The 13,192-nt window shown below is 49.6% G+C and overlaps 1 protein-coding gene across 3 annotated transcripts in view; it reads right to left on the bottom strand.

Annotated features, from left to right (window-relative positions):
• The window catches only part of LOC116941089 (uncharacterized), a 45,468-nt gene extending 33,254 nt beyond the window's left edge, over nt 1-12,214 (bottom strand). For 2 of the 3 annotated variants that reach the window (XM_032951708.2, XM_032951709.2), the window contains exon 1: nt 12,030-12,214. In XM_032951708.2, coding sequence (XP_032807599.1) covers nt 12,030-12,068 — 39 coding nt within the window. In that variant the 5' untranslated portion in view covers nt 12,069-12,214. Of the gene's footprint in view, nt 1-4,575; nt 4,795-12,029 lie in introns of those variants that run through there. The other variant, XM_076066058.1, reaches the window with a different exon arrangement.
• Between the last annotated feature and the right edge of the window lie 978 nt (nt 12,215-13,192).

Genomic DNA, 13,192 nt, shown 5'->3' with positions numbered 1-13,192 from the left:
TTGGCTGTAACTGAGGAATGTCCATCTGGTACAGATAGAAAGGGAGGCCGATTGATGCCCAGGTGCGGTGGAGGGATGGCTCCCTATTGGTCAACCATGTTATGTGTGCTGATGATCTGACGATTGCTGCTAACTCAAAGGAGGAGTTGGAGGCGCTACTGCTAGATCTGAAGCATGCTACTAAGAGGTGGGGCCTTACCATGAGCCCCTCCAAAACTAAGCACCAGCATGGGTTTGTTGTGCCAAACACTCCGACCTCTTCAACTCCCCATTGGTGATAGGGGAGTTGTGGATAGAGTGGAAAGTTTTCCATACCTGGGCAGTGTGCTTATGACCACCTCCGGTTTGACAGCAGAGGTCTCACTCCGAATCTGTCGAGTGGCATTACCTTTTCATTGGCTGCATAACGCTGTATGGAAACTACCTGGTCCCTCGCTCCACACGAAGCTTCGGGTCTTCTTGGCCATGGCCACGCTCTCCCTTCTCTATGCTTTTGAAATGTGGACCCAACCCCCCTTTCTTCATCGGTGAGAAACATTCAGTATGGCCTGCCTACGATCCATCCTGGGTTTAAACAGGCTGGATTGCGTGAGGAGCTCACAAATCCTCAAAACATTTAAACAAAGTCCCATCGGTAAGCTCCTCCGGCAGGCAAGGCTGCATTTGCTGGGTCATGTAGCCCGCATGTCCAGCCACCACATGCTTAAACCAGCTTTTATTCTGCCGGATAGAGGGGGCTAAACTGGCGCGGCATGTGCTACAGAATAGATCAAGTGATATGATACAAGAGGATGTGGAGCTGGGTGGATTTGCCGTTGACTTGTACCGGTGGTGTCAAGATCGGCCTATGTGGAGGCTCGTGGAGGAGGCTCATGAAGGATGCTACTGGGCAGTTGGAGGCAGTCGCCCTCCAGCAACAACTTAGAACAGAGGAGTGACGCTCACAACAGCGAGCAGAGCGCCGGGCAGCTAAATCACAGCAAGTTAATACAGTATGAGGCACAGGTGGTGCATCGGCCAGTCATGTCAATCGGGCGCGGCTGCGGAAATGGTGCCGCGTTTACAGCTGAATGCAGCTCTCTCCGCCTCTCTCATTAGCCGCTCTCTCCTTCTCTTCTTTGTAAAATTTCCTCAAAACCTTAACCACCCTCCTCCTTCTCCTTCCTAACCTCGCCCCCTCCCTTTCCCTATCGTCACCCTTCCTTGCCATCCCCATCACTCAAATCCCATCTTTTTCCCCCATCAGCCAATACTAATGTAGAATATATAATCCTTGTAAAGCGCAATGACAAAAGCGCTTCATAAAATCCTAGATACAAGTCAACTCATGGCACCTGGGTCTGTCCCGTGACTTGCAAGCGGGCAGTTCGAAACTTCACGTGGCCTTAAAAGTGCACATGGCCTGGCACAACCGCCGTGGTGACGACACCGCCACTTCGTGGCAAGGGGCCGTTGTTGTTGTGGCGTGGAGAGGCGGTGTGGGGGGAGGAGGGGGGGGGTCCCAAGGCCAGTTCCGATATCATTCCCTACCGACGTTAGCCGCAGGGCCAGGAATTACACCTGTGGTTGACATCGTTCTGCGCCGTTCAAACCACTGTGCCCCACACCGCTCAACCCACGCGCACTGTAACCTTGCGGTTTGAGTTGATCCTCTTTGACAAAGCGATTCTCAAAATAATGCCGTAAAGAGAAAGTATGTTTTGATCTCCCTTACCGATGCGTGTGCCGAGTTATTGTGAATTATGCACCACCGGGCAACGTGTTTGAAGGCAGTGTTAGTCGATTGACGAGCATATTTAATTATTTATTATTACATCACTATGAATCACGTCAATGAACAAAAATGTGGTTTAAAACATCTCTCTATGACAGACTAAAAAAAAACGAACACAGGGGAATCTTTATATTACGAAAGAACGTTAAGTTGGTGCTTCCTCAAATGTCCACTCACGCGGACAATCGCGGACAAAGCAAGCAGATAGTCGACATGCCTCTGCCGTCCCGTGGACACACACGGCTGCACACCCACACGGCTGCACACACACACACGGCTGCACACACACACACGGCTGCACACACACACGGCTACACACGAGGGAGTGGGTTATATGCGGCGATATTTACACACCGCACCTGGGCCTCGTTTGAGGCAGAGTCGACCTAGGGGAGGCGCAGGACCAGTTCAGATAATTGCCACTGGTGTTAGCCGTGAGCGGGAATCGAACCCGTGTCGCCGAGTTCTATCTGCACTCACTCACACGCACAGCTGCAACACGCACAGCTTCAGACATAACTGCGCGAACACACGCACACACACACACGCAGAAACGCTGCACGCACGATGAGCGTGCCTATTTAGCTAGGGAGCTCGTAAAACCACATTAACGTTTCAGAGACGCACTAAAGGCCCTGGGGATACACGGCGCTTCGCGGTCATAGCCGCCCCGCCTCTGGGCTGAATCTCGTTAAACGTTTTTCGCCGCCTCGCATTGTTTTCTGGGCAGTGGGGGGGGGACGCGTGGTCGGACACAACTGCGTGGCTACTGGGTGTGCAGGCGGCGCAACTCCACCAGGGTCCACGGGCCCAGAATGGTGCTGGTGGGAGAGAGAGAGGGGGGGGGGATCCCTCCCCCCTGAATCTTTGCCTGCACCATGGCCCACACCACGGCCCGTCGTACCGACCAGCCAGGGCTGCACGAGAAACGGCCAAGAAATCCCCATCAGCGGCACAGCCATTGGGGCCTCTAGAGCCGGAGGGGAACCGCGTGACTATACAAAGCGATGCGATTTCTTTCACGAGACGATTTAACAACGCCACAAATCCACATGCCCCTACCCGACACTTTACCCCCGTTTTCTTAGCCGCCAACGGTGCCACGGCTGGGCACAGGGCCTGCCCCTCAATGTCTGCCACCCCCAAATCTCCTCAGTCCATCCATTACCAATCCACCACCTTTTCCTCCTCCCTCCATTGGCCTCCAGTCCATCGCCAATGTTGCCCATCTTCTCATCGGATATCTTTACTCGCTACATGTCACACTCAGCTCCATCTCAGTCTTTTTTTATTGCATTTGCTATCCTGGTTCTTAAAAATCGACATTCCTAATATTGCCCCTTCTCTCGCTCAATTTAAAGTCCTTCTTTCCGCTGACCTATAATGGAACTCCTCGCCCGTGTGTTCCCGTGGAGGGACCAGGTTTGAGCCACAAGGGTCATTACGTGGTAAAATAAACTCAATAATAATGATGACATTTCTACCGCGCCCAGATTTTGCAGACAAGTCGACAACTCAGAGGCGTGGAGCCAAGCTCAGGGCTGCTCGAGAAACCTGACCAAGCAGAGAGCGAAGGCCTTCAGATGTTTCTTGAAAGTCAGAGGGCATTTGACGTTGCGGATTGTGCTAAGGGAGAGAGTTCCACACCGAGGGGGCGACAGCAGAGAAGCGACGTGAGGCTGTAAGTGTAGTGTATAGTAGTGGTGTATCGTGTAGGTATAGTGACGTGAGGCTGTAACAGTTTGAGACCCCCCTTTGGTATGCGAAGCAGAGAGACGAGAGCAGCGAGGCAGAGGTGTGGTGGTGTTGGCGAACCGGTGGTGAAGGCGCGATGACAAAAAGCAGGCGAGTTTATAATTTGCCCTGCTGGCAAGAAAGGTGCGCCAAATGAAGAGAACGGAGGAGAGCGGTGGCCGAGTCGAGTCGTAATCCACTCAAGTCCTGCACTCGGACCAACGCCAAGGACTACACATCGTGCGTTGCAGCTTCTATTGCAAGCGCGGTAGTTGGCGCTCGCAATAGAGAGGGTGAACTTCTGTGTGCGCTTGTACATCACTTCAGTTGTAATGCAATGGGGCAGCCTGCAAAGCACGCGGACGTGTCTCCAGCGCCCAGGCAGGAGGCCCTGTTTTGCGGTGACCACACCAAGCAGCCTGGCCACACTATGCAGGTCGACGGTCACGTTTGTCCATGGCCTCTCTATCGCTGCTGCTTTGGACAGTGTGGTAGTGAGAATGAGGAATGTCGTCGCCCCCCCCTCACAAATCCTCACGGTGGAAGCTGCCCATGAACATGCCCATGTGGTAACGACTGGCATGGGCACGTTTCGCGACCGGTATTATCCATAAGAGGTTTCTTTAGGGTGAGATCGCGTAAACGTGCGGTCGGTAATGTACATACATAATCTACATAGTTTACATAATCTACAGATTATGCATTTTGATTAACTGTGAATGACCCAACTAATAATAGGGATCGATTGTAATTTCTGAGTACATTACTATTCTGGCTGTCGCCTGATGAGGCTACTAGGTGTGATTGCCGGCGAAACGTCGTAATCGAAAAGTAAATGTTGTGGGTTTATTCGCCAACACACCGGTGTGCTGAACTCGGTCACGAATTTGCATCTTTTGGTTACGTGACAAACCTTACTATTTGGCTGTCGGGTAATTTACACAATCTAACCAAAAAAAAACCCCTCTACTATGCGGTTAAACGTGTTGGGATAGCAAAGCACCCAGTCAACCAAATAGCTTAAAGAATTAAATAATGCATACACGCCTATAAAAATACAAACATACCGTGCAGCGAGCCTCGCCGTGAAAACAACAGCCCCCCCCCCCCTCCGCGACTTTTCCGTCCTTTTGTCAGTCACATCGACAGCCGCGTTCCACAGGGGCCACGGACCCAGACGACCTGCTGCTGCTGCTGCTGGCGGGCGGTGCACAGCTGTTGTGCCACAAGCCAGCGACAGCCACGAACCAGGAGTCTTCGTCTTCTTCCTCGACGCCTTCAAGAGCGGTGCGAGGCGCGAAACCCGGAGCCTTCACAAAAAGCCGTGCGCGCTCATCCGATCAGCGGGGGGGGGGGCGGGGGGGCGGGCGGTCGCGCATCAATTACGGCGCGTTATGGACTTCCGTCACCTGCAAAAGCTCTGGCCTCCAACCCTATCCCGTACTCACTATCTTGTCATAAGAGTGTGTATCACTGTGTATGCTGTGGTTAGTTTCAGCCAACAACCGGTGTTAGTTTGGCACCTTAATTATAGGCAGATGTTCGCAAGTGAGACTCGAGCTCACCTACGAACAGCCGCTCTCCATCGCGATGCGATAGTGTGGATTTATGTCGCGTCGACGAGGTTTGAAACACGGGGTTTTCCGGCCTGCGTCATTTCCCTGTCACGATGGGATTTTCTCGTCATCGACACATTCGACAATGTATGTACGCGTATGTAGAACTTCTTCCGCACCGTACGTAGCCAAACAATGTTAATCGGAGGGAAGGACAAACTCAACCAAGGTCGTAATTATAATATATATATTCAAATGATGAAAATGTCCCCCCCCCCCCCCAATATATTGCTATAAAATAGATTTCTGTTTACATGATTGTGGTTATGGTTGTACTTTATTAATTCCTAATCTCTGCCATTACATACAATGAAACAAGAAAAGGTAAAGAAAGAAAAAAACAGAGCAATGTAATACAATAACACTATTAGACATTTTTGTAAAAAAAATAAACAAAAAGTCCATCCCATGTGCGAGTGAATTTTTTTATATTTTAGGCAGGAAATTATTTAAAAATTTTGATTTTTTTCTGGGGGGGGAACCCCCCTCAATGATTTGATCCCCCCCCAATGTAGACTCTATGGCTACGGCCTTGAACTAAACACGAAAAGCCGTTTTAAAGAAATTAGCTTTCGATCGAAAATGACATCGCGGCTTAAGACGTCGGTGAGAGAATTCGCAATGCAAGTCGTACGTATCTCTGCACGAGTCTTACGTACATCGTGAGAGTCTACGAGTCATCTACGTGACCACTTCTCAAGAGCTGCGTAGAAATGAACGGCGCATGTTTATTCGTTGCATAGGAGACAGGCGAGTCTGTAAGTGTCATACGGGATATGTTGCAGCTTCAAGTTTATAAAAAAAAGTTATCATTTATCCCGGCATTGAATAGATCGTCTTTCTAACGCCGTTTCTCTTATGCAGCGTTTTACTTGATCTTCAACTGCTTTCGTGTCAATTTAAAAATCAGGATATTTTTCTTAACGCTTCCCAGTCTCCTCAATGCCCTTCCGCCGTTCTCTCAACGCGCGATCTCCCAACAGTAAAAAGACAACAGTCTTCGCTCTGAAGAACGGCGACCACCATCATCACCTTGAACGGTCGGCCAACTCTTTATTTTCCCGTTGTAATCCAGTGGCGACGATGGATGTGGGAGGAGCTTTCGAGCCATGGTCACCCACCACCGCAGGCCTCTCTACCTTAATTTGGGCCGGCGTGACTAAAATGTTACACGGTAAATATAAATTACTCATTAACTCCCCAAGTGCACATTAATGCCTCTCCGGGTAAACTTTTAACATTTAAACTGGGCCAATTTTAAATTATACGGGGAAATCCGTGTTTACTAATGCCCGTGATGTTTTGCACGCGCTCTGCAATCACTTGGTTTATTTATAACCGTTGCCGGTCACGACGGACCATCCATATCCAGGGTTAGACTCCGGACGCGAGCCTCTAGCAACAGCTCCGTGAAGGCCATCTGAACCCAGATTGTCTCAGCGCTCGAATTCCGACCATGGCAGTTCGGTAAATGGGATTCTTGAATCCGCCTGTGCGGCGTTTGGAGCGTCTCCCCCCTCAACGGAATTAGACAGACGTCCAAATGTGGCAAAGACACTCCCGAAAATGTTTCTGGAGACTCAGCGAGGCCGTTCCTGGCTAAAGGACATTGCTACAATACTACCCAGCCCCCACCTCCATCGCCATGCTCTCTTAACGGATGTACCATTGGAACCTCCTTTGCCAGTAGAAAAATATGAAAATTGTTTTACCCTTTTATTTGGCAACAAAACTGACACCTTTTTTTTTACAAGGAGTCATGTTTGCATTGACCACAATACCTGCGGTCGGAATGCAAATAAAAAACATAACTGATAATGTATGCACTGTCCTTGAAATTGATTGGTCCACACCCGAGACAGCTCTCCTTAGAGCCTAGTCTCACGTGGTGTTGGACCAGATGACGCCAAAAGGCGCACGGGTGTAGTTCAGTGTCGCGATTGATGGAGAGATAAATTTTGTTACATGGGGCGAATGTTTCGGACCTCTGGTGGCCGGAGGGGGTGATGTTAGCACATTATCTAACATATCGTGACACATGCTACGTATTAAAAAGACGTCGATTTTTACACACGCGATGAGTATGTGCTGATCTTAAGGAATCGGGGTTGAGTCATCGAATGTAATCGTTACAGATTACACCCGTTAACTGCGGATGCAATGGGGGAAAAAAAAATTCGAGTCGAGTCGGTGTCTTTGAGGACAAAACAGTAACTCACCACGACGTGTTCGTCCTGTGGATGGCCTGGTCTCTGCCATGTGAACATGGATGGTCTACCACTGGCTCTGCTCTGAAATTCTCCAACACTGGGAACGTTTTTTCGGCCTAGCCCAATCTCGGAAATCGGTGTACTTATGCAATTTGAACTTGTATACTTTATCTTCTGAAGGTATTTATTTTGTCATTCGTTTACCTTTCCTATACTTTGCACTCATATCGGGTTCTCGTTGCATTTTTTTGTCGTAGTAAACTTGCACGCCCGACCCAACATCTGTGAGAGAAAAAAACAGCTTCACAGCTCATCGTATTTCTCCAGCATAAAGAAATGATTCCGAGTCTTCTTTGCTTTGGCAGAAAGACACGAAGACGCGACTGTGAGCCATGCCCGGCGCCAGATCATCTCAATTGTGTGGTGGGGAGAGAGAGGGGGGGGGTATCCAGTTCTGTTGTGCGAAGGGGGGGGGGGGTGCAGAGGGACATTCGGGTGGTGCAGGGGGCCACCCCAGCAGCACCCCCTAGCGCCGGCCCTGCGACAGGAACCTCACAGAGTCGGCTGAGCTGCACTCTCAGACGCCTCCAGATGGTGGCCACACCGCTGCAGCCACTCACTGCCGTGGGGTGAAGCCCCCAGATTCGAGGTCGCCCGGCCCGGAAGAGGTAGGGAGCGAGACGCATCCAGAAGTGGATGTCAAGGGCGAGCGGTGCATTAACCGCAGCTGCGAGATCAGAGATTTAATTAGGGGCCGTCCGTAAATGACGTCATGCGATTTGACGATTTTTGACCCCCCCCCCCACTTCGTCACACGGCGTCACAAAAAGTCAGACCCCCCCTCCCTCAAATATGACGTCACAAAGCTCTGCCCCCCCCCCAAAAAAACATGCTTCAAATCGCTTTAAACTATTGTCATTGTAGTGCGTATTTAATGTGGCGCTGCACTCTGATGTTATGGGAGAAGACACTTATTAAAAAGTCTATTGACTTAAAGCTTTCGTGACTGCAGGAATTCATACTTTGGGTCTTTCGGTAAAGTCACGTAGAAAAAAAATCACGACGTTTCGATCGCAACCCAAGCAGTCGTCTTCCGGTGAAAAAAATACAGCAGGCGGACTGCTGAGGCAGGAAGAAATGTGTGTTCAGAAGGGAAATTGAAGGTATGGGCAATACATGTATTCAGAAGAGAGGTATTGCATTCAAAATATGTGCTTGATTGCAGGGTGAGGTTTTCAGAAAGGGATATAAAATCTGACAGGGCATGGTGCAACAATAAACAGGCGTGTGCACAAGTCTCATTGATGAGACGGGCAAATTTGACGATGGACTGGAGACCAATGGAGGGAAGAAGGGAGATGGATCGGTAATGGTTGGAATGATGAGATTTGGGGGTGGATGAGATATGGGGGTGGCAGACATGGGGGGGGGGGGGGGGAGGTTGTGCCGTGCCCTGCAGTGGCACCGTTGGCGGCTAAGAACAGGAGTAAAGTGTAGGGTAGGGATGTTGCGCGTTGTTAAAACAGCGCGCAAAGAAAACACATTGCTCTTTAGTCACGCGGTTCCTCTCCGGATTTTAAGAGCGACAGCGAGTCGGGACGGCGATGTGTGCGCTTGAATGACACCTCAAATTTAGTAGCGGGGCCGTCTTTGGCCCTTGTCCGGTTCACGGCTCTTGCGATGACGGCACGGTGTCATCTCGTGCCCACGTGGACGTGCACGAATCAAGCCTAACGCGCGACTGCGTGGTTCTTAGTTTTGATGTACGGCGTGGTTCTAGTTTTGATGTACGGCGTGGTTCTAGTTTTGATGTACTGTATTAACGGGTATATTATATGGAAAAAAAAGAAAAACGCGCACTGAAAACTAACGCCAGGAAGAATGTATAGACAGATGCACGCTTAAGTATTGCAGTGAGACACAAAAGAAAGAAACACGTGGATGAGGTTGCCACACGCAGGAATGCAAACTGTTAAGAAAAGCAGGCTTGGGCCAGGACTGGCGATCGTTACTGATAACAGAGTGGTGGCCAAGGAATGGATCACAATCCAGGAGTACATCTACCGGGGAGATGGAGCGATCAAATTACAACATGTGCAGATGCTGGGTGGATTGTTGCCTCGCGGGATCGTGGGAAGGGGGGGGGAGGGTGGAGGTGGCGACGGCGTGAGATGGTGGTCTTCAGCCAGCAGTGGATCGATTCCATTCTACCGTAAGATGGCGGCAGCAATATGTCCATGAGATAAATGCCAATGTCGAAGTCTGCTCTCCACGACTAGAGAGGGCTTCAGCAGAGAGAGTTCGTATAGTTCATGATACGGTCCATAGTTTGGGTTGCATGGCCACAAATCGCACTACTTCAGCTTGTCTCAAATTTCCCATTAATGAAATGTTAACTTCCTTGCCTAGTATACTGAAGGCCGTCAGTTGGAACCCAACCCCAACGCTTTTGGATATAAGAATAGGTTTTACCTTTTCTGGCAATAAAACAGGTGTTAAGACGTTAAAACACCAAACAAACATTTTGCAAGGAACCCTGTCTGCATTAGCCACACACGTACTTGTGGGAACATGGAAACAAAAACACATGCTCTGATAATTAATATGTAACACGATTTTTTTCTGGGTAGTAAGTGTTATTTTCTAATTGCTTATGCCTCAAAAGTACAGAAAATGGCTATTATCCTCACAAACTTTGCTTTTGTGACCAGGACTTTATGTGAAGGAATCACGCAAATACACACCACGTTTTCTCATTGAAAATAGGTACATTTCAAAATATCACTGTCCTTATCACAAAAGCAAAGTTTGGGGGGAATAATAGCCAGTTTCTGTACTTTTGAGGCATAAGCAATTGGAAAATAACACTTGGTACCCAGGAATTTTTTTTGTTACACAGTGTAATGTATGCATTGTCTTTGAAACTGATTGGTCCATACCAGAGACAGCTTTCTTTAGAGCCTAGTCTCAAAACCTATTCTTATATTTTGATACTGGCAAGAAAGGTCCCATATTGGATATTTGGAGTTTGCATGAATCTCCCCATGGTCGTGTGGATTTGTCTCCAGGTCCTCCGGTTTTCCCCTCGACATTTAGAATCAACACGCGTGTAGGGTGTTTGGCTGCTATAAATCTCCACGTGATAATCCACTTCGTTGAGTTATTGTTTGTGGACAGGTCGCTTCCGACAAAAAAAAAACAACTAAATAGCTCAGTGGGCCTCTGATTAACTGAAAAAAATCGTTTGTTATTTTCCTAAATGGCGAATACCGTGGTTCCAACACTCGACGCTGGAAGCCACGGGTGGCGGTGGCGATTATGGATAAGCAGGTGTTGGGAGGATTTGCAGAAGCGAGAGGAGGAAGCGGAGAGAAGACGCCATCCAGGGATCGGGGCGCCGCCTCACTCGTCGCCGGCTTCTTCACGTGGCGCGGCAGAAAGGCATTCGTCAATAACACCGACGTTCCGGGCAATGGCCCTTCTTCATTAGCAAGGGTGGCGTCTGTTGCGTTATTGACAAACGTCGCAATGTTATTGGCGCGCGTGTGTCGATTGTGCTTGTGCACCACGGCCAACGCAGCAGCAGCAGCAGCCTCACCGAATTATATTTCCCAAGTTATAGTTTAGCACCCCCCCCCCCCCCCCACGGACACGTGTCACGAAAGCCATCATGAAAAGCCCCACGTGCAACGCAGCACTTCGCTCGGCGACTCACCGGGGAAGAGTTCCGCAAATTTCACGAACATTCAGAGAAAACCCAACGAGACAACGACGCACGTTCTAATTTCGTAAATGCACGCGTTGCTCCTAACACGCGATGCTGGGATGTTGGTCCTAAATGTGCCTACAAGACTGAGGAACGTTCACCATTGTAATCAATCAATCATCACCACCATCATTAGCAATGCCATCATCACCACCATTAACAAGATCACCACCAACCAAAATCATCACCACGACCACCCGCACAGTGATCACCTTGGAAAGAGTCGGTTTATTTAATCTCCTGGTTAAATATAGGATAGTGCCTGGCTTTCAATCATTAAAGCCACCGTCATAACCGCCATCAAAATTTTCGTAATAGTCATCATTACCACCATCATCATCATTACCACCACCATCGTCATCGCTACATCACAGCCTAGGACAGTGGTTCTTAACCTTTACTGCAGCCCAGTATCACCCCTTTGGTTCTCCATCGAAAAAAAAGTGCAGCGTTAACAAAAACATTGGTTTGATGAAACAAAGTAGTTTTACCGACGTGTCCGTGCTTAATTTGCGCTTCGATTATTTACCTTCTAAAAAAAATGTTGCCCATGTCTCGCACCCCCAGAAAGGGCATCTGGCACCCCAGCAGGTTAAGAGCCACTGGCCTAGGAGGACCGCATTGTTCGCGAGGTGCTTACGCGACGACCGAGTGGCAACCCCAACCCTCCAGCACGTGGCAGGCCGCCGACCACCACCGCCGCGGCGGCGGGACAGCAAAGAGCCGGACAGGACCGGCGCGGGAAGAGGGGGGGGGCACCTCCAGCCCACGTTTCTCTCCTCCCTTCATCTCCCGCCACTGCGTGCCAGCTTCATCTGCTGCCGCCGCTGCTACCCACAACTCTCCCACCATCTTCACCTCCCCAGCGCTCGCTGCCTCTAACGTCCGCACGCACACAAACACACACACACGTGCACCGGCTCACCTACCCTGGACTGGAGCGATCCTTTGAAGGCCGTCGCGAACATTCTCCGAAAGGAAAACAAAAACTGATTTTTCTCTAAGTATTTTTTTGCTTTGCCCGCGACGCCCAACTGAGTGCTTCTTGTGATGAGTAAATGAGGTCGAGCCGGCTTTTCAGGGCGCCCAACCCCCGCTGCATCACCCCTCCTTCCCTCTCAACCGGGCCCCCGCGTCAACCACCCATGCGCCTAAACCACACCTAGCGATGTTGAACTAATTATCTGGTGAGTCTGCGGCTGCAGCTGCTGCTGCTGCTGCGTTGGCAGTGGTGCAGAAATAACGAAGAAACACCCTCGGACACACTCAATATAAATATATAATATGCGACGTTTCGCGCAATGACCCTTAATAGCACACATCATTGTACAATGTTGTAGAACAATTCGTGGCAATCGATACATCAATTGAGTTTGTGTAAATACATGTTCATCAATGACTACATACTGATGTACCCCCCCCTGGTGAGACATTGCTTAACCAACACATACTTCACCTGGAATGGAACTTTCTACAAACAGAGGGCACCCCAATGGGCTCCCCCCTGTCTCCGGTTGTAGCCAACGTATTCATGGAAAAATTTGAAACTGACGCCATCCAGACTGCCACTCTACGCCCGACCTTATGGAAGAGGTACGTAGATGACACTTTTGTCATCTGGCCACATGGCCAGCCTGCTCTAGACCAATTTCTCGACCACATCAATTCCATACACCCAGCCATCAGATTTACCATGGAGGTCGAAAACGATGGCAAGCTACCCTTCTTGGATGTCTTAATTAAAAGGAGACCTGATGGTTCAATGAGCCATTCTGTCTACAGAAAAGCTACCCATACAGATGCCTACTTGAAACCGGATTCCCACCACCATCCATCCCAGAAGAACTCCCTCATCAAGACTCTATACCATAGAGCCCAATGCATTTCCGACCAGGAACACATTGCCAGTGAACTCAAGCACGTACACCAGGCTCTCAGGGCTAATAGTTACTCCGACTACACAATCGGCAAAGCCATCACTCCAGTCATGAAGAAGGATCCTCTTGAGGAGCCACTCAAAACCATCACCTTACCCTACATTGCAGGGGTCACTAAAAAGATCTCCAAAATCCTGAACAAACACAAGATCCAG

Source organism: Petromyzon marinus, chromosome 10, assembly GCF_048934315.1.
Source record: "Petromyzon marinus isolate PM22_M1 ecotype Great Lakes invasive population chromosome 10, UKy_Petmar_22M1.pri1.0, whole genome shotgun sequence".
Classification (NCBI taxonomy): Eukaryota; Metazoa; Chordata; class Hyperoartia; order Petromyzontiformes; family Petromyzontidae; genus Petromyzon; species Petromyzon marinus.
The sequence above is the reverse complement of the archived record's forward strand: the minus strand, read 5'-3'. Positions and strand labels throughout refer to the sequence as shown.